At 40.7% G+C, this 27,347-nt stretch overlaps 1 protein-coding gene across 13 annotated transcripts in view; it reads right to left on the reverse strand.

Annotated features, from left to right (window-relative positions):
* huwe1 (HECT, UBA and WWE domain containing E3 ubiquitin protein ligase 1) overlaps nt 1–27,347 on the reverse strand; it is a 79,674-nt gene that overhangs the window by 26,342 nt on the left and 25,985 nt on the right. For 9 of the 13 annotated variants that reach the window (XM_061903422.1, XM_061903423.1, XM_061903418.1 and 6 more), the window contains 33 exons: nt 26,225–26,302; nt 25,918–25,965; nt 25,664–25,832; nt 25,488–25,588; nt 23,953–24,103; nt 23,751–23,878; nt 23,539–23,679; nt 23,338–23,443; nt 23,105–23,209; nt 22,909–23,010; nt 22,702–22,782; nt 22,458–22,564; nt 17,916–18,093; nt 17,739–17,830; nt 17,443–17,663; nt 15,803–15,860; nt 15,540–15,716; nt 15,215–15,460; nt 14,952–15,085; nt 14,762–14,874; nt 14,492–14,674; nt 14,189–14,405; nt 13,968–14,090; nt 13,640–13,877; nt 13,158–13,508; nt 5,959–6,081; nt 5,769–5,864; nt 5,375–5,644; nt 2,478–2,630; nt 2,273–2,400; nt 942–1,023; nt 647–823; nt 6–557 (listed from right to left, as the gene is read on the reverse strand). In XM_061903422.1, coding sequence (XP_061759406.1) covers nt 6–557; nt 647–823; nt 942–1,023; nt 2,273–2,400; nt 2,478–2,630; nt 5,375–5,644; nt 5,769–5,864; nt 5,959–6,081; nt 13,158–13,508; nt 13,640–13,877; nt 13,968–14,090; nt 14,189–14,405; nt 14,492–14,674; nt 14,762–14,874; nt 14,952–15,085; nt 15,215–15,460; nt 15,540–15,716; nt 15,803–15,860; nt 17,443–17,663; nt 17,739–17,830; nt 17,916–18,093; nt 22,458–22,564; nt 22,702–22,782; nt 22,909–23,010; nt 23,105–23,209; nt 23,338–23,443; nt 23,539–23,679; nt 23,751–23,878; nt 23,953–24,103; nt 25,488–25,588; nt 25,664–25,832; nt 25,918–25,965; nt 26,225–26,302 — 5,229 coding nt within the window. The remainder of the gene's footprint in view (nt 1–5; nt 558–646; nt 824–941; nt 1,024–2,272; nt 2,401–2,477; nt 2,631–5,374; nt 5,645–5,768; nt 5,865–5,958; nt 6,082–13,157; nt 13,509–13,639; nt 13,878–13,967; nt 14,091–14,188; nt 14,406–14,491; nt 14,675–14,761; nt 14,875–14,951; nt 15,086–15,214; nt 15,461–15,539; nt 15,717–15,802; nt 15,861–17,442; nt 17,664–17,738; nt 17,831–17,915; nt 18,094–22,457; nt 22,565–22,701; nt 22,783–22,908; nt 23,011–23,104; nt 23,210–23,337; nt 23,444–23,538; nt 23,680–23,750; nt 23,879–23,952; nt 24,104–25,487; nt 25,589–25,663; nt 25,833–25,917; nt 25,966–26,224; nt 26,303–27,347) is intronic. The other 4 variants (XM_061903425.1, XM_061903419.1, XM_061903417.1 and 1 more) reach the window with 3 other exon arrangements.

Below are 27,347 nucleotides of genomic sequence, written 5' to 3' on the forward strand. Positions count from 1 at the left end.
TAAACCTTTTCCATAGTGTGCCGAAGAGTAGCTGGATCTTCTATGATATGTCTGAAGAGCAGAGTAACAAGAGGTGTGAAGCCATTGAATCCAGACGTCTGTGTAAGCCCAAGAATCATTCGAGTGCTCTTCAGATCAGCGAACATCATGGCATATTGGTGATTTCGTGTCAGTCTCAAACAGAGACGCAATGTAGCATGTAGAGTGTCCGGGTCGACAGGGACACTGATCATGCTGACACAAGTGCGGATGAGAACAGTGGTCATGTCCTCAGTCAGACCATTTACAACAATATCTGAGTTTTGCGATGTGTCAGACTCCTGGGAAGATGTGGGGCCAGAGGTCATCTCCTTTTGCTGGCCGAGAGCATCCTTGGGAGTACTCATTTCCACTGCTGCCCCAGAGTCTATATTAGTCGGCGTTTCTTCTGCTGTACATTTGTCTCCCTCTTCTCTCTCTGGGTCTGTAACACTGCCGGTCTTGGCTGGTTTGTGCAAGCGTGGTACTCTTTGAACAGTCAACATCACTGGTCTCCTGTTGCCAGTCTCTTCATTTACCTACACCAACAACAGTTGTAATTAGAATCAATGCGTAGCGATATAAAAAGTGCATCCGTGATTCTCTTGCATAACATTTTTGTGTTTACCTGCACCATAGTGTTAAACTGAACTGTGTATCTTCTGCGTCCAGCTGTGAAACGCACACTGCTCTCTCCAGCCCTCCAAGCAGAATCGATAGTACTGTTGTTGGACGCGCTGTAACTGCACCAACGGCCTGAGCGATCATCAAACCATCTCCAGTTATTCCCATTAGGTTGAAGATACTTAAGAGAAAAGAATCCACAAATGTATTGATGCTACCCGATAGAACAATGCAATTAATTCAGAAACAACCGCAGAAAGCCAACACATAACAGTCACCCATCCATCAAGTTGACTTACCTTGTTCATCTGTGCTCGACGCTTTGAAGACACAGCCATTTTCTCATAAAAGTCAATAATCAACAACACTGGTGTAATCCACCTGCAGACAAGAAATATATTGTAAAAATCTAAATAAAGCCAGCATTTGTGATGAGGCCCTTTTCCACGGCAGGAACTTTTTCAGGAAGTTTCACACGTAATAAAGTTGCCCCTTTCCACCAAAAAACTACTCTGATAGATTTAGTTCTTCAGGAACCTTTCAGAGTTCCACCGAGCTCGGTGGGACATTTCTAAGCTACCCTGAACTTTGTTGAGGCGGGCTGTGCTATCGAACGCAGATTGGTTGAACACAGTTGGAGGCGTCCCTAAAGTTTATTTTTTAAACACACGACCGCCATTGCGTAGTAAAGTTATGCGAGGACTACTTGTTTATTTCAACAAAGGAAAAAAAGCATAAAAGGAACTTTCGACTTGCAGAAACTTTAGTGGGGCATCTGTGTGCTGAAGAAGGCTGATCAGTGAAACTATCTTGCAGTGTTTTTACTTAGTCATTGTCTTAAAACTCTGTATAAGCAGTTTAATGTTGTTTATTATTTTTACAACTTCATTTCAATACGCAAAGCTACGAACAGTGTACGGACTCTTTTAAACGTATTTATGGTGGAGTATGATGCCGGAGCTCCAAACAAACTCAGCTTCTTACTACTCTGACTTTGTTGGTTAAATGTGAAATAAAGGATGCAATACAATAGTGGAATTAAGGTAAATGGTATTATTATTAAATATTTACTTAATTATGTCAAATAAAAGTAGTCAGTGGCACTCCATTTGTGTCGTTATTAGCCACAACCAGAGTTAAAAGAATGCTAATGCTAACAGGCTAACGGTAAAGCTGATGTGTTCATGTTGTCGGAAATGTATTATTTATATTTTGTTATTTACAGTGGAAATGGACCACAAGGAACCGCCTAACCCTCATGAACTGATCATTTACAAAGAGAACAACTTTCTGACTATTGGACATTACAAAAAAAAAGCCTGACTTTTTATTCAGTACACTTTATTTTTAAAATCATATCGTTTTGTAAATTATTGCTTTGTATTTAATTTATTTACTTTTTAGTAAAAGAGCTGTAACCTAACAGTTTCCGTTTATTTACTTTGTATCAAATTCTAAACCACTCCTCCAAACGTCATCAGCTTGATTTGTATAAACTACCCTGAACTGTGAAATGCGGTGGGACCACAAACCACACACATCTAAAGGAACCTAGTTTCAGGTGGAAAAGGGCCTATTGTGAAGTTATTTTTTACATTACAAACAGAAGAGTACTTTGAGCCAAACTCACTTTGGTGTCTGAATGTCTTTCTGTTCTTTAGCTGCTTGCAGACAGGGCTGCACCACCTCAAGCAGCTTTATCAGCAAATCCAGAATGCCACTGTTCTCCACTACTCTGGCAGATACCAGCTTCAGTTCCTTCAGAGCAAACAAAACACACAATCTCTGACTTGGACACACATAGCACTGGCCTGCTATAAAAACAATTTAGTTACCTCAAACAGCAACGTGAGCAGCAGAATTCGAGTTGCCAGCTTGGAGGCTTGGGGCAGTGTGGCCATCTGTTTTGTCCATTCAGACACCGTCTTTGTATCGCTGGTGGTCAGCGGCACAGCTGCCTTAATCAACACGTCTGCTGCTTCCCACACCTGGACAGTATGTTGACAGTTTGGATGGAACATGTGTGCTATCAGGCTTTGTGTGTTTGGCTGGTTCACTCTACTTAGAAGTACGTAGCTGACAACTTTTGGTGTTTGCAATCCAGTAGACATCCCGACACAGTTTTTCTTTATTTTGTGTGTGTAAAATAAAACTTTGTTTTATTTAATCAAATGGATAATACTGTAGAGTAAAAAAAATCATATTTTATGTTAGTTATAAAGCCCTTGTAGGATAGGAGCACTCTGCTATTTTTAAGAACCAACCTTCAAAAACAGTCGTAGATCTTCTCTGTGGCCGGTGGGTTCTGTTTTAAGGACCTACGGAGTGTTCTGCTGCCTTTAGAAATTTTATGTAAAATCGTTAGCCAGGGTCTTCCCTTAACATATTTAATTGGGTGGTGGTGCGCCGCGGTAACATATTAAGCGACACAGCTTAACAAGGGTATTTTACGTAAAACAATTAATACAATGTTTTGTAGAGTCCAGGAGACAGTCCGATGCTCTTATTTAGATTTTGTTGCCAATTTTATGCTAATAACGGGCCCATTTCCAACAGGTATTTCCTTGGTGCATACATGTTTGTCTTTGCTTCACTCCTTGACACACAACAAACACTTCCTCAGTCTCTGCCGACACGGTGCGTTCACAAACTATGGGGAAAATGAACATCATGACACACAAACATACACATTAACACCGGCAGGTTAGTCCAGTACAAATGAATATATATAGTTCATTTTTTCCCCCCTACTGACCAGTGAAAGCCAGGAAACTTGGCACCCGAAAAAAGACATACTTTGATCACCAGAAGTGCGCTGCCCAAATCGGTTGTTGTGATGATGCAAGCCATACGCACAAGGTTGTCTAGATCGGAGGCAGGATGACCTCGAAGTGGACGTACTTTAGTGTATTTGAGATATACCCACTGACAGGGCTGTTCAAAAATTAAGAGGACAGTGGTAGCTTTTGAGGAGAGGAAGGCTCCCAGCAGCGCGAAGCAAGTGTGATGTCAGGCTCATTGTAGCTTGTTCTTAGCCTGCAGCTTGCTTTTCATCATGGACATGGACCGACAAAAGTAAAAACTCTTAGCGCAAGTACAGTCTACAGCAGGGGTGTATAAACTTTTTCAACAGAGGGCCGCACACGGAAAAATTTAAGCAAGCGGGGGCCATTTTGATTTTTTTCATTTTCAAACCATAACTAAATATATGGATTTATTTTTTTTATCCTTAGGGCTCCAGGGGAGCATTGAGGGTCTCAGTCACTAAAATGTTAAAAATAAGTCAAATTATTATAATTATTTTTTATTTAATGCTTACAGTAAATTGCTATATCAACTTGAGGTTGATATAAAGTAAAACAAATAAGGTATTATGCCTTTTCAGTCAAAGACAACTTTGTTTCTTATAGTAAAACTGAAATATGCAGTATTTAGATAGACAGATAGATAGATAGATAGATAGATAGATAGATAAATTAATTGTCTATTTTATTGATTCCTTCAGGAGAGTTCCTTTATTTAGCAATTAAAACCCTTAAGATCAATAATGCAGGACACCATTGATTTTAATTATTTAATATTTCTGAGTAATCACAGTGAAAAGTTAAATAAAAAAATCCTACTACATATATTTGAGATCCGAAAGGTTCCACACTCATAATGTGATAGATTTTTATTAGCTTTTTTTTTACTTTTAAAACCTAAATTTCAAGATCTACGTCCGATATATCTGTCGATTTTAAGTTTTGTTTTATGCTCTTTTGTCAAAACTTTGATGTTTTTATATGGCAACCGCACAACATATGCAATATTTTTCCACATAAACATTTTAAAGTGATAATTTTTAAGTAATAACTCATTATAACAGATTTTGTTTGTCCTTTTTTTTGAGCAGTGGAAAAAAAAAGAAAAAGACAAAAGGAAAAAAATAAACTGCCTGCATGGCAGCTTTGTGTCAACATTGCCACTTTTTCCTCATTCGATTTCACCTCATTCCACTTTAAAAAAAAAATTTTTTTTTAATTTTTGCAATATTATCAATTTTGCACTTTTTGCCGAATGTGTGGCGAGCCGGTAAACAATTAGCTGCAGGCCGCACTTTGGACACCCCTGGTCTACAGTAACACCAGAAATTGATGCTAGATTTGTTGCCAGTGATACACTATCTTTGACATCTAAAACACTGTTTGGGTGTAATCGATATGGAAGGACAACGCAGAAGCACAAAGTTAACATAAAATGCTAACATCAGCGCTTATGGTCATAGGTACAACTGTCAGCTTGACCAACTTTTGACAAAACACACGCCCCTGGATTCAACAGATAGAAGCCCAATCATAACTTAGAGGAATTACTCAGGATGTAAGAAAGTATTTCATGCAGTGGCTTTGCTGCCATAGCAATGACATTTGGAGGATCCACCAGGCTACTACGATAAGTACAAACTCAAAGCTAAACTCAATACCCTGAAGGCATATATTGGTTGAAAAGTGTGCAAAGGTGACATGAGTGTTATTTTAATGATTAGAGGGCTCAAATAATGTTTCAAATGTATTTAAAAGGTCATGAACAGTTTTTAATGCTCCAACTATGAAAATATTCAATAAACAAATAATAAACTAACTTATTAGTAGCCTCTGGCTGCAGTAGCCAAGGGGCAACTGTATATCGATTTCAAAACACAACCTTGTCTGTGCCTGGGTAAGAAAACATCAAGACTGAAATCACTGACCTGGTGGACAACCTGGCCAAGAATTAGATCTCTGTACTCAGGACCACTCCTTTTGATTGCAGTCATTAGCAGGTCACAGAGGCGGTACACTGTGTCAGGCAGCTCATCCAGAAGGTGAAAGCAGCCAGGAAGCATGGAGTCTGTGAAGGTATGCAGCTCTTGGGGGTTCAGGGGTTCAGCCTCCATGAAGCGCTCCAAGCAGCGGGCCTCCTCTTCCTCTGCTCGTTCCCTCGCTCTCCTGTCCTCTTCCTCACGCCGACGAGCTGCTTCCTGATCCAGTAATAATTTAAACAGCTCAGCTACAAATTATTCATTCCTGACAGTTCCTTGAGCAAAAGAGGTTCAAGGCAGAAATTTGCTTTTGAATGCAATCTGAACTGCAAGAATAACGCACCTCAGGGGAGTCTGAACGTTGCTCCATACTGACCTCCTGCCCAAGTGACATAGCAATGGCCCTCATCATCTGGTCTTCTTCTGACATAGAAAGATCCTATACAGAATTGGATAATATTATGAGTTTCTTTAGCTGGAGTAATGATAATTTCATTCTAGGACTAAGTGCAATTTATCTTGGAAGACTTTACCCTTACTGCTCCCCCAAGGAGAGGAGGAGGGTGTGTAAGAAGATATTCTGTGGCCTGTTCCATGGTACTGGTGTTCAATAGGGCCTCCATGGCATGCTCTCTTGAGAAACCCATATCCATCAGCTAAAATACAAAACATTTGTGTAAAATAAAAATAAACTAAATACACAAAGCAAAACTAACTACGACCGCCTGTTGGCCTAGTGCAGGGGTCGGCAACCCGCGGCTTTTGGCAACTCTGATGCAGCTCAGCTGCACAATCGCCGACCCCCCAGATTGTTGCGGGGAGATTCCGGAATTCAATGCCTCTCCCGGACATCACCCGGAGGCAACGTTCTCCAATTTTCCCTCGGACTACAATATTAAGGGCGTGCCGTGATGATATTACTCTTACCGTCCTCTTAAACGTCATCGCGCCCGCCATTCACGGAATGATATTTGCATCCTCTTGAACGTCATCGTGCCCGCCATTCACGGAATGCTATTCGCGTGCCGGCCGGACACATGCATTTCGCTACTTATATCGGCACATGTATGAGATTGCAAGGCATACTGGGTGACACAGAGTACACTGACGGTTGTGATATAAACAAGTTTAACACACCTACTAATATGCGCCACATTGTGAACCCACACAAAAGAAGAATGACAAACACATTTCGGGAGAAAATCCTCACAGTAACACAACATAAACGCAACACAACAAATACCCAGAATCCTTTGCATCCATGACACATCCTGACTATGTTATACACCCCTGTGTGTTGAGGTGGGCGGGGTTTGGTGCTAACGGGGTGTATAACCGTCAGGAATGGTCATGGATGCAAAGGATTCTGGGTATTTGTTGTGTTGCGTTTATGTTGTGTTACTGTGAGGATTTTCTCCCGAAATGTGTTTGTCATTCTTCTTTTGTGTGGGTTCACAATGTGGCGCATATTAGTAGGAGTGTTAAAGTTGTTTATATCACAACCGTCAAGTGTACTCTGTGTCACCCAGTATGCCTTCCAGTCGTGTGCGTGCATCTGCGGAAGCCTCTCACATGTTGCTGGACTGGCAAGCAGTTTGTACATGTTGTAGAAGGTGTTTAAGGCAATGGCTTCATAGCATGCCCTTATTCTCGTCATCTGGGTGACCACCAGCAGATATTGGCGAGAATAGTTGCGGCTCCCATTGTCTTCCTCATTTTGTGAAATGGGTCGAAATGGCTCTTTGAGTGGAAAGGTTGCCGACCCCTGGCCTAGTGGTTAGTGTGTAGACCTCACAGTCAGGAGATCTGGGTTCAAATCTTGGTTTGGACATCTCTGTGTGGCGTGTGTGGGTTATCTACGGGTGGTACTGTGGCTTTCTCCGACATTCCAAATATATGCTAGTTAGGTTATTGGAGATGGAGACTCTAAATTGTCAATATGCGTGAATGCAAGGGTAGATAAGCATTCGCCCAGATGGCTCTGCGATTGGCTGGCAGCCCTAGGATGTACCCCAAATTTTGCAAGACCCTAGTGAGGACAGGCAGAATAGAAAATGTATGGATGGAACTCTGAATTGGGGCTGAGCGATATGGCCTTTTTTTACTACCTCGATATTTGTAGGCTATATCGCGATACACGATATATATCTCGATATTTTGCCTTAGCTTTGAATTAACACTTGATACATTTAATCACAGCAGTATGATGATCCTATGTGTCTAGATTAAAACATTCTTTTTCATACCGCATTAATATATACTCATTTTAAACTTTCATGCAGAGAAGGAAATCACAACTAAGTCAATTTACCAAAACTGTATTTATCAAACAAACAGTTATTGGCGGGTGATTTTTCAAATGATGCCACATATTAGCAACATCTGGTAGCAACGCTTGTGCCCCACTCTTGACAAATTAGTCTATTCGACATGTTCCCGATTGAAGCCGAACCAACGCCAGACAATGGACCCCCTGCTGTTTTTTTGGGGCATTAATCATTCTTTCATTGTTACCAGATTCGAACCTTCTTTCTCTCGTATTACCACTCGCACGGCTTCGCTAGCATCACAGCAAATGTAACCCATGCTGCTACCTCTGTGCTCGGGGAGGGCGTGTGACGTTGCACGCATGACGTATGTAAGAAGGTGTGCTTGTTTTAAGTCTCTGTGAGAAGGAGAGACAAGAAAGAGGGAGAGACGCATGCAGTTTAATGGCTGCAGCTAAAAACAACTGCGTGAGAACGTATACTCGAATATCACGATATAGTAATTTTCTATATCGTACAGAGACAAACCCGTGATATATCACGTACAAACCCTGTTTCCATATGAGTTGGGAAATTGTGTTAGATGTAAATATAAACGGAATACAATGATTTGCAAATCCTTTTCAACCTATATTCAGTTGAATGCACTACAAAGACAAAATATTTTATGTTAAAACTCATAAACTTTATTCTAGTTTGCAAATAATAATTAACTCAGAATTTCATAGCTGCAACACGTGCCAACGTAGTTGGGAAAGGGCATGTTCACCACTGTGTTACATTACCTTTTCTTTTAACAACACTCCATAAACGTTTGTCAACTGAGGAAAATAATTGTTGAAGCTTTGAAAGTGGAATTCTTTCCCATTCTTGTTTTATGTAGAGCTTTAGTCGTTCAACAGCCCGGGGTCTCCGCTGTCGTATTTTGCGCTTCTTAATGCGCCACACATTTTCGATGGGAGACAGGTCTCGACTGCAGGTGGGCCAGGAAAGTACCTGCAGTCTTTTACTATGAAACCACGCTGTTGTAACACGTGGCTTGGCATTTTCTTGCTGAAATAAGCAGGGGCATCCATGATAACGTTGCTTGGATGACAACATATGTTGCTCCAAAACCTGTATGGACCATTCAGCATTAATGGTGACTTCACAGATGTGTAAGTTACCCATGTTTTGGGCACTAATACACCCCCATACCATCACAGATGCTGGCTTTTGAACTTCGTGCCTATACCAATCCGGATGGTTATTTTCCTCTTTGTTTCAGAGGACACCACGTCCACAGTTTCCAAAAATAATTGGATATGTGGACTCGTAGACCACAGAACGCTTTTCCACTTTGCACCAGTCCATCTTAGATGAGTGAGCTCGGGCCCAGCGAAGCCAGCGGCGTTCCTTGGTGTTGATAAATGGGTTTTGGTTTGCATAGCAGAGTTTTGCACTTACAGATGTAGCATCCAACTGTAGTTACTCACAGGGGTTTTATGAAGTGTTCCTGAGCCCACGTGGTGATATTCTTTACACACTGATGTCCGTTTTTGATGCAATATCGCCTGAAGGATCAACGGTCCGTAAAATCATTGCTTATGTGCAGTGAGTTCTCCAGATTCTCTGAATGTTCTGATGATTTTACAGACCGTAGATGGTAAAATCCCTAAATTATTTGCAATAGCTCCTTGAGAAATGTTCTAAAACTGTTCGAGAATTTGCTTACAAATTGGTGACCCTCGCCCCATCCTTGTGAATTACATAGCATTTCATGGAAGCTGCTTTTATACCCAATCATGGCACCTACCTGTTCCCAATTAGCCTGCACACCTGTGGGAAGTTCCAAATAAGTGTTTGATGAGAATTTCTCAACTTTATCAGTGTTTATTGCCACCTTTCCCAACTTCTTTGTCACGTGTTGCTGGCATCAAATTGTAAAATTAATGATTTGCAAAAAAAAAAAAGATGTTTATCTGTTTGAACATCAAATATGTTGTCTTTGTAGCATATTCAACTGAATATGGGTTGAAAATGATTTGCAAATCATTGTATTCCGTTTATATTTACATCTAACACAATTTCCCAACTCATGTGGAAGCAGGGTTTATATATCCCCCAGCCCTACTTTGAATACAAGATTACATGGCAAGGTACAATCAATTTTATTAATTATTGTTCTGGATTATATCAAAATGTACATTTTTTTAACAGATAAGTAGTGATATTAATGATAAACCGTGATAAAACTTCTGCCGGTTAACATTACCGTTTTCAATTAAGCTTCTTACGCGTTGCAATATTCCATGTTATTGCGCATGTGTAGACTTGATTCAGGAAGAAGAAATGTTTCTTCTGCCAAGGAAAACGATGTTTTCATCACGAAAGTGATGTTGCTAGTTTAAGTGGCAAAATAAATCTGTTAGCAGATCAGAGAACTGCTGTTCCAACCCTCTGCAGATCTACTTGGCAAGGACATCTGATCCCCTGTACAAAGTACCGTATTTTCCGCACTATAAGGCGCACCTAAAAACCTAAAATTTTCTCAAAAGCATTATAATCCGGTGCGCCTTACATATGGACAAATTTTGAGTCACAACAGGTCTCACAACTACAGTAAGCACCCGCCGATTTCATTTTCCCCCGTAGGAGAAGCGCACGGTGCATGCTGGTATATATGACTGCGCCAGGCCGTGTCGTTTCATTTCCATTTGTGGGTTTATGTAAAGACCCCAAAATGGCTCCTATTGAGAGACATGATTTCAGGAAAACAGCAATTGTCACTGAACTGCTAGACAACAGCAGCGACACTGACTCCATTAACGACATCTCAAAATAGTGCAAAGCAATAACATCAATAACTCAACGTTGCTCAAACGTTAATGTCACACAACACAACACACAAAATAAACATGAAACGCTCACTTTATTAAGTTATTCCTCATCCACAAATCCTCCGGATTAAACATGCCACGAGAGGTCTCGCAATTACGGTAAGCAGTACGGTAACCTTATTTTCCCCCGTAGAAGAAGCGCGTGGTGCATGCTGGAATATATGACTGCGGGAGGCGTGCAGAGTTTAAACTCAAGGCGATCAGCCACACCGTAGAACACGGGAAGAGAGCAGCAGCGAGAGAATTTACCATTAACTGACTCGTTTAATGACGACTTTGACGAGATGGATGCCGGTATTCACCCAACTGTTTGATCCGAACACTGAAGAATAATTTGAGGGATTTGTGGATGAGGAATAACTTAATGAAGTGAGCTTAACAAGTTTATTTTGTGTGTTGTGTTGTGTGACATTATCGTTTGAGCAACGTTGAGTTATTGATATATTATTGCTCTGCACCATTTCGAGTGTTACTATATTGTATACGTTTGATTTACCGTAACAGTATCAGACTGTTTTTTACGTGTTTATTGAATCGGGGAAAATAATAAAACAGCTGTTTATTCATTTTGGGATTGAACGGAGTTGTCAGAACGCTGGTTTGTAATCTATTAATAAAGTTTGACTGACCTGACTGTTTTGTTGACATTCCCTTTAGCGCAGCTCCATCTAAAGGATGCATAATGTAACCCCAGCCTCTACTGTAACATCTATTCTATTCGCCTTATAATGCGGTGCGTGCGCCTTATATATGAACAAAATGTTAAAATAGGCCATTCATTGAAGGTGCGCCTTATAATCCTGTGCGCCTTATAGTACGGAAAATACGGTATTTCAACATGCTAAATTCGCCGCTACCATAACCCTTAGCCCGTCACCACTGAATTTATTTCTAGAAATACAAATACCAACTTCATAGTATATAAACCCACGTTTCCAGTGCTTATGCTTAACTTTTAGGGGATGTGCTGTAATGAAATAAAACATGATCCAGTAGTAGAAATGAAAACTACATTGAATGTCAGTTAGGGATGTCCCGATGCAACTTTTTCACTTCCAATACGATACCGATATTGTAGCCTTGAGTATTGGCCGATACCAATATAAATACGATACGATGTAGGCAAGAATCATACATATATTTTTTCCTTATTTTGTTGTGTGGAATGTTAGAAAAGGCTTGAGAAAGTGATGTTACTGTTACTGATGTTGTAGTGTTAAAACAGAAAAGCATAGTTAGCAAGAGTACCGTATTTTCCGGACTATAAATCGCATTTTTTTTTCTAGTTTGGCCGGGGGTGAGACTTGGCCAAACTATAAAAAAAAAACGGGGGGGGGGGGTTTGGTCGGTCTCACCGACTGTGGAGAAGTCGAAAAATACGTTATATTTAAAGTGCAAAATAACCACTAATACTAACATAATTATACAATTGAATAGAATATATTAAAAATAAATTAGAAGACCCTGAAAAATAACCTAAATAAATCCAATTTAAAACAAAAAAAGCATTTTAAAGTGCAAACAACTCAAGTTCACTTCAGTTATTTTTTTACTGTCAGCATATGTTGGAAACAACTGTGGGCAGGGACAAAAACAACAAAACCTACACTTTTTAACCTCTTCGTGCATCTGGGGTATGGTTTTGTCTACAAAGTAGTGGCGGCTAGGAATAAGGTAGCAAGGCTCGAGGTGCTCCATTAAGCGTTTAAACCCGACATTACTCACCACCGACGGGGGCTGGTCATCAAGCACAAAAAAACTGGACTATCTTTTCTGTTATGGCCTTTGCCTTTTTGCTGTCCCGTGGTAGTTTGTCACGTCTTGCAAACCTTTCGGCCAGCTTGGGTTGCTGAAGCGAGCCAGAGGTTTGTTGCTTCGCCTTGCTGCTCTTGCGAAAATCCTCATGTTCTTTTTTCAAATGTGCGATGAGGTTGCTTGTATTGAACATTCCCGGTTCTGTCCCTCCACGGGACACTTGCACCTCACAAATGTTGCATTTAGCGGCAACGTCTTTGTCCGAGTTTACGTTAAAATACTTCCACACAGCCGACATCACTACACTTTGCTGCAAGCACACGCGTTGTCGTCGTTGTGATCACGTGGGCTGTGGATGCTGGATCAGAGACGCTCTTGTTCCGCGGCCGGCACCAACGTTAATTAAGGGGCATTGCAGCCACCTACTGTGTGGGAGTGTGGTCAAACCAGAGTCACCTATTATAGAAGTGCTGCAGCGGAAAATGGACAGCTTATATCGGAGCTTTTAGATTCAGTCCGATAAAATCCGATATTCACTTTTTTGGCTAACATCGGACTGATTTCCGATATCTATATCGGATCGGGACATCCCTAATGTCAGTTGCCATTTTGTAATGCCCCAATGCACATACGAGATCCCATTATTTCAGCAGGAAAAGGATAATGCAAAAATGCCGACCAAGAAAAAGATAAAACCTATTGCAGCTGTATGTTCTGCTCCACTATCTCTGCACTCCTCCCTGACTTTGACAGTTATATCATTACATCCCTACAGAATATAGTACCAAATAGCACTAACTCAAAATATTTTACAAAAAAATATTGACATACCTGAGTAAGCTGAGCCTGGTTAACCTGCGGTTCACGTCGTGGAGTGGAATTAGTCGATTCTTCTGCTGATCCCGCAGTCGGCCCTCCAGAAGTTGTTCCAGGAGCTGCTGCTGGTGTCTCTCCGCTGGTTGTAGACACTCCAGTGACTGCACTTGGTGCAAGAGAACCAGAAGGTGCCCCTTCATCGTCTGGACGTACTGTACCCTCTCTCTCCTTGGCCAGACGCTCCTGGATGACTGGCTCCCCCCGCAGGATGTGGCAAAGGATGGCCAGCATGGATTCAGCCATCCTGCCTCCATAAACCTTCAGTGGCTTCCTGTTCCATAGGCTGCGGATACAACTGAATGCAGCCTGCATATGAGAGCACAAGGAGACATTGTTACATAAGCACAAACAGGTAGGTTTCAATTACACTAAAGATGAAGAGCCCACTTTTGATTAAGTGCCTCTATTAGCTATCCATATCCGATATTGCAACTCACCTTCTGAGTAACTATGAGGAACCGAAGAGCACTGAACTGGGGCACAGTTGGAGTCACACCAGGCATTTTAGCTGGCAGAGAGTGAGGCGAGTCCAGCACGGTGCTAGGATTCACCATCTTCTCTACCAGCATCAACCAAGCATCTAGAAACTCCCCCGTCCCATCTGGCAGCTCAGTATCCTCCAGACCCTCAGATACAGGAACCTTTCCACCCATTGACAGGGCCCAGTTGAAAGTCCTATGCAGAAACAACCAATGGAATCCACATTATTTACACAACACATGACCATTCCTTAATATGTATTAATACATTTTTTTAATTACTTACTCAAATAAGGCATCGTGCCCACCAGAGCAAAAAAATTTTTGCAGCATGAGGTGGTAAGGGTACTTCCTCTCATCAAACAACATAGGCGATGTGAAACCCACAGAGCAGATGAAGAAAGTGAGCCTGTCAGATGGAGGCCACACCATTAGTAATACATCAAACACTCTCAAAGACCAGTATGTGATTGTTTCAAATGATCAGATCCAAAAGGTTTCTCTTACCTAAAGCGTGGGGTAGGTGTGTAAGGAGGGGGCAGCCAACTCAGACCCTTGGTGAGGAGCTTGGTGAGGGCAGAAGCAGTGGCTCGAGCAGCAGGCGTGGGAGTGGTGCCAGTGCTTGTGGCGTGGTGGGAGCGGCGTTGACGCACTGGGGAACCGACACACAACTTGACCAGCAGGCCAAATAGCTCAGCAAGAGCCCTTCCTAGTCGAGATGACGCTGAAGGACGGGATAATTTAAAAAGAGATTATAGACAAAAATTGAGTTGCTTTATCACTTGATATGGGTCATGAAAATCAGTTCACCAGAAAGGAGGGGTTTAATCTGTTTAATGCGTGTGGCCATTGCTGGGGTGAGCTTCGATTTGGCCTTAGGGTCTGTTGAAGTAGGTTCATCTGTCTCCATGGGAGCCAAGCTATCCCCGTCTAAACCCATGCCTTCTAATAGTCCACCGGCAGAAGACTCGACAGGCACCGCTTCTGGATCTACTTGAAAAACATAAGGATGGCACAATTAAAAGGTATTTCTGAGATACAGTCTTGATCTTTGCTATAGGAATTAAATTAATATAGCACCAGTTCTCCTTGAGCCAGAGGCCGTCGCAGTTGCAGCACTACTAGATGGTTTCTCCTCTTTGGGTAACAGTTTCTGCATGTCGGCTTGCCCAAACTCACAGCCTGGAGGTAGACTGTTGTGGGGGAAATCTAGAGTTAAGAGGAATGTTGTGCTACAGTGTGAAAATAAAGGAGATCATTGAAATTATACCTGTTAGGCGTGCAAAGGGAGAGCAAAACAGTACTCTCCCATACAAGAGAACAGTATAGTTGACTCAGCTTATTGAGAACACTCAAGCCCAACTGGGAGCCCCACTGGTTAACTGAGATTGCTCTGATTTCACTCTGTTCAGAAATAGAAAAGACACATTTTGTGATATGAATGTGAGAACACCAATGACGCCACCATCCTTGGCAATTGTCCGGTCATTGAGACAATCATTTTTACAAATATACTGTAAAATTTGTGATTACCTGTCCTACTCGGCAGGTGTGGACAAACATTAGGATGTAGGCATGTGCTGCAGTAAGTGCATGTAGCAGTGGCGTGGCACGAGCCGACAACGTGGCATCCGTAACATGCCCAGCATTAGCCAGTTCTCTCAGAAGGACAGATCCACCAGGCACCTCAATTGGCCGATGTAGAGCCTCAAGAGATGTGAGAATAGTGTCTAGTTGGCACAGTCCCTCTTGAAGTACTTTAGGCTCATGTGAGAGAGTCTAAAAAGGTGGGAAACAGTAGCAAATGTACTCAGGGATTGGTGGGATGTAGTTAAAAGATTCTGTTCCTGATGCTCACCAAAATGGACTTGCATACACCAGCAACAGCCTGGCAAGCAGCTGAAGTGGGGAAGTCTATGGGCAGGTTGGGCAGGCCCAGGATAGAGACCAGAGGTAACAAGCCCTTTTGGTTCACAAACTCCTGACAGTGATCATCTGTGGTATTGTTACTGAGTATGGATTCCACAAACTTCATCTGGAACACGTGTCGGAAATAAGTAAATATTGTTTTACAGCTTAAAAAAAAGAAATTCTGAACTATGCTTAAGACTTAACACTCACCACATTCAAAATATAATCCATAAGAGGAATTGGTATTCGCTCTTCAGTGCCCACCACCCTGAAAGAAGGGACACAGTTGAAAGGACAAATATAACAAGAATGCAAACTAAAATTTAGCAAATCATGACAAACAATGTCTATAATAGAACTGTTGCCCGATTGTGATTAGAGATGTCCGATAATATCGGCCTGCCGATATTATAGACCGATAAATGCTTTAAAATGTAATACCGGAAATTATCGTTATCGGTTTCAAAAAGTAAAATTAATGATTTTTTAAAACGCCAATATATGGAGCGGTACATATCCGGTAGAACACGGACGTAAGTAGTAGTACAGAGCAGTTGTGTCTCCCAGTCAGCAGCCCCTCCTCTCTCCCACACACAACACAGGAGTTGACGACTGCAGCATGAGAGGTTTACTGGCGACGCTTGATGACCTCATCAAACCGCCGCGAGCGGAGCATAACAATAATAACAGTGTGGTGTTGGCGGTGCTGTAGCCATGGTTAACAAGCGAGCTCGCTCGGTGACTGACTAATGACACCATTTCTATGGTTTGGGATTATTTTAAATTGTGTCTTGACGGTTAAAAAACTGGCAATTTGCAATGATTGCAAAAAGTTTGTTATGCGCAGAGGAACTAAGACATCTTCCTTTAATACGAGCAATTTGATCTCCCACCTCTTCATGAATCACAAAGAGATAAACAATGAATACAAGCAGAAGATGAATGAAAAGCAAACATCAAAAAAAAAGTAGTGCCACACAGTTGTCGCTTAAAGACTCCACCGATAAACAAAAACACTACAAAAAAAACCCGAAGGCAAAAGCCCACATTGTGTTCAGGGGCAACGTACGCAGTATGGCAAAAGCTATGGTGGAGTTTGGTGTGCATAGTCTGCCCTGCATGGTTCACACTTTACAGCTTGCAGTGAACGGAGATGCCTTGTCTCAACGCAGCATTTCAGAAGCTCTGGCTGACTGCTAAGCCACTTCAAGCACTCACCACTCAATTGCAGCACATTTTTGTTACTCATACAAATACGTTAGAGCAGGGCAGATTGAGCCCAGTTTATAATTTCCTGTTATACAGTATACCAGGCAGTCTTGCACTTAAGGACTATGTTATTGTTTACTTCATTACTCTAGTATACTCTGGACTGAAGCTGTGTGCTTCCATTGTTTTTGTAGCTGTTGTTTTGAGGCATGTTTAAAAAAAAATAAATAAATAATGCACTTTGTGAAAGTCAAAGTATAGTATTTCCCATACTTGTAGTGGGTATCAGGATTATCTCAGGGAGAGCATTTCTCGAATTCCAAGCTGCTGTTTTGAGGCATGTTAAAAAAAATAATGCACTTTTATGACTTCAATAATAAAAATGGCAGTACCATGTCGGCACTTTTTTCCATAACTTGAGTAGAAGTTGTTCTCTTATTTTGGAAAACCTTGTTACATTGTTTAATGCATCCAGGGGGAATCACAACAAAATTAGGGATAATAATGTGATAATTCCACGACAGTATATATCGGTATCGGTTGATTTCGGAATCGGTAATTAAGAGTTGGACAATATCGGAATATCGGCAAAAAAGTAATTATCGGACATCTCTAATTGTGATATAAACCCAGTGTCATACAGTTCAAGTGGCACTGACTGTCTGTTGCTCTCTGGTTCCCCCTGTTGCTGGGTAAACGTGTGGAGGGCCTCCTCTTCCTCTTCATCCTCACTTGAAGCTTCTTCAGCAGCATGACTGGAGCGTGCTGGTGGTACAGCCACTGTACCATCAGCTTTCTGAATAGATGGTTTCTGGCAGACGTACTCAGGGGCTCTACCCAAATTGCAGATCTCCTCTAGTAACTACCACAACAATAAATGTTTAAAAACCTGTAAGTTCACACGGTGCTACAAGTATACTTGAAATCTTGAAATTACCTTAATGATAGCAGTGGTAGCATCGGTCTTCAAAGTTGGTTGGTGTCTCATTAGCTCATCCACCGCACTTCCCAAATTGGATGCAGTGTCACCTACAGGGAGACATCGGATGCATCACAAACTTAAGCAGCCATTAAAGGCATCTATCCATAAGAGACAGCAAACAGGCCAACTCACCCAGTGGGTCAGAGCTGCGTCGACGTCGCATGGCAGGTAAATAGTCAGGAGACAAGAGCACTTTGAAAAGGCGCTCGAAGGGCTGACACTGAACAAAAGAGTGGAGGCCTCTGGCATTCAAGCAGAGGGCACTAAACACATTAGGAAGAGACCCCAAGACCTCACGTGTGGCGGGAACCTAGATAAGAAAATCAATTTAAAACAATAACTTAAAAAACAACTCACAGACAGGAGTATCAGTTATGATGCCAGTTTCGACTGCAATAAATAATCTACTCCTGCTGTAAATGCCATCATTTGTTTAAATCAATATGACATCAGCACTCAGCAGCTTCAAAAATTTAAATTGGCTGGGCTATGTAAACAAAAATTGCAAAGCACTGGGAGGATTAGCACTACCAAACTTTAGGTTTTTGTATTGGGCTACAAATATTAAAACTGGCTGCAATGAGAAGCATATTTTTCTCCTTCGCCGTGGCTGGTTAAGGACACAAACTAATGATCCATCTCTTAAGGAATTGGTTCACTCCCCTATTCACTCATCTGCTTTCTATTTTACGGAAAGGGTAATGTGAGGTTCAGTTTAAGCAATATTTTGGCAGAAAATATTTCCATTCATGCACCCGATGACGCTAATCAAGTCTGAAGATTATCAAGTACATACATATATAGATGTATAGAGACTTTCAGCAACTTTGGGCAACTGTGGGCTCTACAGAGGATGTTGTGGTTTGTGCAACCCTTTGAGACACTTGTGATTTATGGCTATATAAATAAACATTGATTGATTGAACTTTGTAACAGATGTTCACTTTTTTTTTTTTAAATATACATTTACATGTCCGCAGCTTTTCTCAAAACACTTTTTTTTGTTTCCTGATCTACAGATTAACAGTTATAGAAGATGTCTTTTAGAAACCACTTCCAACTTAAAAGGGTCAATAATAATTACGCTTGATGGTCTGTGCTCTCAAGTTCAGTCACAAATTTGTAAGTGGTTCTATTGGAGACCTCAAGTGATCCTCATGAATTCATCATTTTCTCAGGAGATAATTTTCTGCCTGTTGAACACTATATGTATCGCTTTGTATCTTATTGCTTTGTATTTTACAGTGGAAGCTCGAATTACGAACCTCTATTTTAGCAAACTTTTCGATTTACGAACTTTTAGGTCGGGTCAGGTGTGCGTACAATTCTTGGTGTACGAACACCCCATTCAGTTATTCCTTTTAGGTGCCTGCCAGACAAAATCCAGGGCCATCATTGTAGCAGAGGCGCTCCGCCTCTGCTACCACTCACATTCTGCCTTCCAAGTCGTCCTAATCACGTCTCAGTGCTTCAGTGTGCAGTGTTTTGTGTGTGTGCCTTATGTTTGTTTTTCCCCCTTTTGGCAAGTTTTTTTCATTTTGCTAACTCAATATGAGTCCCAAAAAGCCAACAGACCAGTGTGGCAAAAAGAAAACAAATCCCTGTGGATTAAAAAAATAAGACTATTTGTGAGGAGTACATTAGGGCTCACAAGTATGGAAGCATGACGAGACAGGCTTCGTACTAACAAGTTTTAATTGTGAAAACATATTTCTGGAAAACGATGGCAGTTCAGCTGGGATATGCTTATTACAAAATTAGATTTACAGCCCCGAAATATTGTTGTTTTCATTTCGATGCACCGTCCTCCACCGTTTGACCAATTAGAAAGTCTGAGTGTGTCACATCCAGGTTGCCAGTTACCACCCTCTGTCGAGCTACTGCCTCTGGTAAAATTACTAGACATGTCAGACCTTAGTAAATCTGAAAGGCGTCGTTACAATTCTCAACTTATTTATGACAAAGCCAGGAATAAAACGAGGATTGGTATCAAGGATGCCTATTAAAGATGGACCTAATTAAAGGCTGAGAAGATTTTTTCATCCGACGCCAAGCTTGCTAATTTCTTCTTCGATAGGTAGGTTAGGTATTTATGTTTTCTTATTACTTGTTATAAATGGAAATTTTATATTTTGTCTGTAAACTATATTGTTCAATACAGTCTTTGATCTTGTCTAACAACTCAAGTATGTTCGTGCAACAAATGCTTATCAGGATGCTAGCCCGGTCAATGACACATCGACATGTAGGCTAACGGGGGAAATATATGCTTGTTTGCCTGTGTCTCAATGTGTCATCCAACTGACAGGGCAAAATGTATTTTCAACAAATATAAACTATGTGGATATGTGTAGTGTCAGTGCTTATTTCGTTCTCAATGTGCTGAAACGCTGAGAAAATGCGTTCCAACATAAGCACGGGTAATTGCGGTTTCTGGTACTGTATGTGCATCAGCCACATATGGAGTGGTATTTGCTTGGCAAAATATAATGAATTACATGTAATGATTTTTTACTTAGGCTCTGAGACTTATGCGTAACGTGGTTTTAACGTAACGTGGGTTGGCTCATAGAATTGCACTCTGCACTGAAAGATGGTGATGTGCGTAAATGGAAGAGAATGCAGTGCGTCAGGTTGAATGCAATATGGAGTTATGCTGAACGAAATGCAGCGGTAATTTTACTGTTGGCCTTGGCTTGCCATCAAAGTAAGCCTATACGATATACAATATATTACATATAATTATTTTGATGGTGGTCCGTGCGGTCAAACAAGACAATTTAGCTAGCAGGGTAATGCCAACAATCTGTCCCATCGAAAATATTGCTTCCTAACTTTACAAATACATTTGGCTAATCTACATCAGTAAAATGTGGCATAATTACTTCAATCAGTCATGATTAGGGATGATACTCAAAACCGGTTTTCCCGGTTGTTCGATAAGAAAAGAACCAAGTCCTCGGGCTCGAACCCCTTTTTGATAACCGGTACCCGTTATCGAGACCACTATGGTAAAGGAAAAGAGTTGGTTCTTTATTCGAATTCGTACCGACCAGAAATGCTCCGTAAGACATCACAAGAAACAACATCACGTAGCTCAGTCATTAGGCGCAGATAGCGAAAGCAAGAAAAACAACGGACGGGAAAAAGCGCTCCAAGGTGTAATAAAGTTCAAAACAAAAGACATAATACAATGAATAACTTTACTGAAGGATTTGAGCAAGGTACAAACACATGACCAACACTTTTACGACCAACCGGAAACATAGCAACCAGGCTAGCAACGCACCTCCTTTACGGCAGCTGTCGCAACGTTCTTAAAGCAACCACAGCACATACATATATATAGCCAACATATCCCCCTTTTTTAACTTTTGTTTTTCTTTCCTTGTAAACAAAGCAAAATCCCACTGTATATGTGTTGTCAGTCTAATTCTAAATAATGCAGATGAAGCGTGTTGGCTGAGTTCAAGACGTTTACTGCCGGGTGACGACATGCAACAACACTTTTCGGGGCTACCGCGCATGCTCACCACTCCTGTTGCATGCGTAATGTAGTTGTTATATTCCCTAGCTCATATAGAAATAATGTTAACTCAAAGTGTATTTCTTTTTTTAGCTTTAACTTTTCATATTTTAGCATTGTAACCACATTTGCAAACTTTTCTCTTCATAGAATTTTTTTTCAATAAAGAAATAAAGTGCAAAAATGTCAAAGCATCAAAACAAACAGTTATGTCAAATAGTAGCAGAAGTGCACTTTTTGGAGGGCTGTATTAATTTCAGTTTTGTGCCCAAGGGACTGATTTTATTTAACACTATTATATTATTTATACACCTATAGTGATCACAGAGACAGGTTGTTTTTGTGTTACTGAATTAATTTGTTTTTCTGAAAAATCCCACTTAATATACTTTGGGTAACAACAGTCAATATTTATTTATTGTATTTTATTTTTTAAGGGGGGTAACAGTCAATATTTATTAGATTTATTTTTTTTTCTTATATACTAAAAGTGAGCTTTTGTTAAACCAAATATTGTTTTTTTTTCCCATGTGCAACAACCTATCTGGACTCGATAAGAGAATCGATAAGGAATCGGTTCGATGAGAGGATTCGATAATAGGCTCGAACTCGATAGCTTCTTATTAAACATCATCCCTAGTCATGATTGATTGATAATTAGGCGTGATTGATTGATACTTACTTAGTAAACACCCCTTGCAAAAAGCATAACAAGAAATTTACAGCGTAGGACTCGTTGATTGCCATTTGAAGTTCCTTAGAGTAGGATTTGGATTTGGCTGCATATCTGGTAACCTCAGTCATGGAGAGTGGGAGGGGACTACAGAATTTTGACCGTGATTGCAGTACCATTTCTGTCCACATTACTAAATATGCCACCTCTAATACTTAGAATGCAAAAAAAAACGACAGCGGAAAATTGGCAAAATTTAATAGAAGCACAGTTCCCATTTAAACTAGGTAGCACATCCATTGGTTTGACTGGCTAAGATGTATGAAGAAATATCTGTATCTTGCTAACCGGATACATGTTTTGGCTTGTGTGGATATTATTAACCTATTATTTAGAGTATTTTCAGATCAATCACTGGTAGTTATCTTTTTAAAATGGCCTTTAAAAAAGTCGTTTATAGTTGCTTTAAACTCACATCTTTGATGAGAAGGGCATGGAGCATAACATCAGTGAGACCATTATCCTGCAGGGAGGAAAGCAGAGATGGCTCCTGGAACACAAACACTGTCACAACCTCGGTTGCTGTGAATCCAAAAGAACAAGAAGGGAAAAATATAATTATTTATTGTGGTTTTAGAATAACACAGCAAGCAGTGAATTAACACATAGAATGTACTTGGAGATTTGCATTATTAATTGAAGCTTGAACATGAACTTACCCAGAAGAAACAGTGAAGGTCCGTAATATTCTGCATTACTGATGATGTGCTTGAGTGAGGTAGGCAAGGATCCATCCATTACTTGAAAATATAAATTACAGTGAACATTAAAATATCAGCATGAAACAATTGTTTTTCTTGAATTTCATACATGTGAACAAGACCTTTAGCTTTAAGCTCTCGGTGAAGAGGAAGGAAATGACTCACCATGGCGAATGCCATCAGAAAAGGCAGGGTCTTGAATGGCTTTCTTCAAGAAATTGAGCATTGATTTTAACAGAGCTGCCCTTTGAGGAATACACTGCATCCCTGCAGGAAAAAGGATTGATGAACATTTTGTGTTTTTGTAATATTTTAATTGCATGTGTATACTATATCGCATTGTGTGTGTGTGTATGTCTACCTGCACGAGGCGTGTTTGGTGTGCTGCTCTGTGCTCGCTGGTCCACCTCTGATCTGGAACCAGATGTTGACGGTCCAGGGCTGCTTTCCATGGCAACTTCAGATGCTGGTAAATGTATTAAATTGATCTCAGATATTTTTTCACATTTGTACTGTAGGTTTTCACAAATGTTCATAAATGCCTTCAACCTATTTGATGATATAAAAAAAAAAATAATGGTACAGTTTACTTACTCTCCATGTCTGTGTCCATGTCCTCAGAATCCACAGCAGCACTTGGCCTCTGAATCTTTGGCTTGATGACAAATGGGCACTCTTTCCTCGACAGGTCCACCTCATGCTACATGTGTCAAATATAGGATACATAACTAGGTATGAATATTCAGCAGAGGTGGCAATGATTGTACTTGTCAGAAACAAGAGGGAAAAGCCAACCTCTAGCCTGCAGATGAAAATGGAAAGGCCGCTGTGGGACTGGAAGGCAGCCATGTCTAGGTTGGTGATGAGATCCACAACCCGAACAGCTCTTGTAACAAAAGTGATCTGGTCCTGCTCGTCACCTAGAAATTTAATTACCTGCAAAAATCATGCCATAAAGTGAAGAAAACAGCTTTGATTAACAGATGTAGGTACACAGGAGCAGTTACCTTTAAGAGGGCTTCCATCATTCCACAGGAGACAAGGGCTTCACCCCCAGCATCATAGCTGGCCAAATGATACAGAAAGGAAAAGAGTGCAGTGGCAAACTGGTGTGGGTAAGGTTCCATCAAAGGATCTAAGAAAAATAGGATACATTTCAAGTATTTTTATTAGATGCCAAACCTACCCGCTAGCAAAAAGAACACTCACCAATCATTGCTTGTATACAGTTGCGAACCAACACAGGCAAGAAGCCATGGTAGGAAGCAGTGCCAGTGCAGTCAATGATGTTGGAAAGCTTGGGTGTCCTCTCCAAGTGAACAATGGAAGTTAAAGTGCGCAGAGATGCAGCCTTGATATCCTGAAGCACAATGACATGTTTCAAACTAGGGCTGCACGATCAATCCACATCACGGTTCTAATTAGTTTGATTACGTGACCACAAAAGGCTGAGGTTTTTTTCTCTTTGCGCCCTCACCGGCATTTGAGTGACAGGCATGATTAAAATTGTTGAGGCTTGCGTTTCTTTGTTTCTCGCTTCAAAGAGGGAGAAAGAGGACCCACTCTGCATAGCTTTCAGCACCTGTGCGTGTTTATTCAGCAAAGGGTTTCCCCTTCTTGTAACTGAATGTGGCGCACTGCCACGACATTTTCATTACAGCCACACTTGGAAAATATTTTTTTTTATACATGAAAACAATTTTAAGTAATGTAATATATTGTAGTCCTTATAAGAAGTCACAAAGTCTGACGCTATTTTTAACTTTTATTGCCAATCTTATAACAAACGGCACAATTCCAACCAGTTTTACCTCCCGTGCAAACACTTTGTTTCCACAGACACAACACTTCCTCATTCTCAGCCTAAACTCGGCCATCGAAATCAGACTTAAATCACTGAAAACATCGCTGCTGAAATTGGATGTAAGCAAGACCCACACCATTGTCTGGATGATTGTCAGCGTGTGACACGCGCCATTGTCTGGATGATTCTCAGCATGTCTGTGACATGGACGTAACTTTAATATCGCCTAGATATACCTGCGGACAGCAATCTACAAAAATGTGCAAATATTAAGGGGAGAGTGGCAGCTTTTGAGGAGAGAAAATCCAACTCACCTCTTTCGCTAAAAGGTGCTAGATTTGTTGTTAGTTGTTTTTAATAAAATAGTAATTTTAAGTCTCCAGACACTTGAAAAATTGTCCAAGTATACTGTAAAATAAGTAGAGACAAATATGACATATCATATTAAAATGTATGTTGATACTAATACCAGATATTTTTTTGAATGTATGCATACATTTTTTTGGGGAGAAATATCATAATCATAGCAAATTATGCAATTACGTCATGGCAACCGCACACATAACCACGCCCCCACCACCACAGGTATATTGGCAGTCCAGGAGAACCCCTGTAACAGTAGAACTAAATGAACGCAGTGAGCTCTCTTTTTAGTCACCTACAATCTTTGTCTAGGTGGGATGAGAGCGACTCAGCGAGACTACATACAGAAAGCACAAACAAAGAGCCTCGTGACTCGCTAGTGAGAAGTACGACAAAGTAAAAATTAGGAATAAAAAAATATGATTACAAAGCTGAATGTCTTGTTGGGAGAATCGGATGGGCAATATATGCTGCCCTATTTCAAACTATTGTTTTAACTTCAAAGCACCTACATATCTTGCAGTATGGGATGAGGTGGGGAAATTGTGACATACCAGAGAAATTCATCATCACTTACCACTAGTTGTTTGTCTGTAATCTGTAATACATCCACCAATTCTTCTATTAAGCCATTATAGAGAATACTGTTTGTGGACTCTTGAAGTGCATTTGAATACACTGCAAAGACATAAAAATATTTGACATTATAGAGCACGCTTTACAAATAATCTGAAGTAAGTGGCATTAACTCACCCAGTATAGAGATTGCATGGAGTCTGGCCTGCACGGCCTGCAGCCTCTTTTTGTGATTTGAAAAGCCATGAGCCAATCGAATGTGTGTGAAAAGCAGGGTCTGCTTGTCTTTCGGGATGTTGTACATCATTGTGAGCGACTCCATGATCTCAGATGGACGGTCTGATATCTGAAGAAAAACAATGCAACGTTTAAATTAAGGCACCTCAATTTTCCTTACTCTAGCATAATAAGGAGGCCGTTCCGGCACATACCTTGTCAAGTTGTTCAATATGAATATAGTGTAAAGTGTTACTGCTCGTCTGTTGGAGATAGTTTTGAAAATTTAAATACATTACATAATCCACAACATATATGAAAAACACACACACACACACACACACACACACACACACACACACACACACACACACACACACACACACACACACACACACACACACACACACACACACACACACACACACACACACACACACACACACACACACACACACACACACACACACACACACACACACACACACACACACACACACACACACACACGTTTGTCTTTACCTTCCTCTCTATTTTGACCTCAGAACCGGGTTCAGCATAAAACTCAAAGTGCAGCGTGGTGGCACTGGGAGGGTACTTCTAAAGAGTGGACAACACAGTTTAACAAATCTCATCCAACATTTTTTTTTTTTTATAAAAAGGCACAATCATAAAGCCTTTGGTGGCCCGAAGGCCATTTGCGGCCCCGCGGTTCATTTTTCAATGGCCATGGGCTTATTCCAAAAAATTCTATTAAAAATGGCACTAATCAGATCATTAGAAAGTTGGGATGTAACGGTATCAAATCTCACGGTATTAAGGCCACAATATGATATTATTCTATTGCGGTATACAATTAAAAAAGGTTTGGTAAAAATGCCATTGTGTGTAAAATGAAGTGGCAGGAATGTTTAGGATAAACACGCTTACTGTAATTGAACACACACATTTGTTTGTGCTAAAATGTTCTTAGTATTTCTATGTGCAGAAACATCTAGTGCAGGGGTTACCAACGCGGTGCCCGCGGGCACCAGGTAGCCAGCCTGTAAGGACCAGATGAGTCGCCCACTGGCCTGTTCTAAAAATAGCTCAAATAGCAGCACTTGCCAGTGAGCTGCCTCTATTTTTTTTTATTTTTTTATTTACTAGCAAGCTGGTCTTGCTTTGCTCGACATTTTTAATTCTAAGAGACAAAACTCAAATTGAATTTCAAAATCCAAGAAAATATTAAAAGACTTGGTCTTCACCTGTTTAAATAATATCACTTATTTTTTTACTTTGCTTCTTATAACTTTCAGAAAGACAATTTTAGAGAAAAAATACATCCTTATAAATTATTTTAGGATTTTTTACCTTTAGGATTACTTTTTACCTTTTAAATTCCTTCCTCTTCTTTCCTGACAATTTAAAATTTAAAGCCCACCAGGCTACACCAAACTTTTGGTGCCTTGTTGACACAGAAAAGCACAATGGTGTATGCGCAGCAGCTATGAAAGTTGCAAGCCTGTTTGGTTCAACTTATCTTTGAGAATCAGCCTTTTCTAACATGAACTTCATCAAGAACAAACACAGAACACGCCTCACTGATGCACAGCTGCAAGACTCAGTCAGAGTTGCAGTGTCAAGTTACACACCAGAGTACAAC

This window comes from Nerophis ophidion, linkage group LG06 (assembly GCF_033978795.1).
Source record: "Nerophis ophidion isolate RoL-2023_Sa linkage group LG06, RoL_Noph_v1.0, whole genome shotgun sequence".
In the NCBI taxonomy this organism is placed as follows: domain Eukaryota; kingdom Metazoa; phylum Chordata; class Actinopteri; order Syngnathiformes; family Syngnathidae; genus Nerophis; species Nerophis ophidion.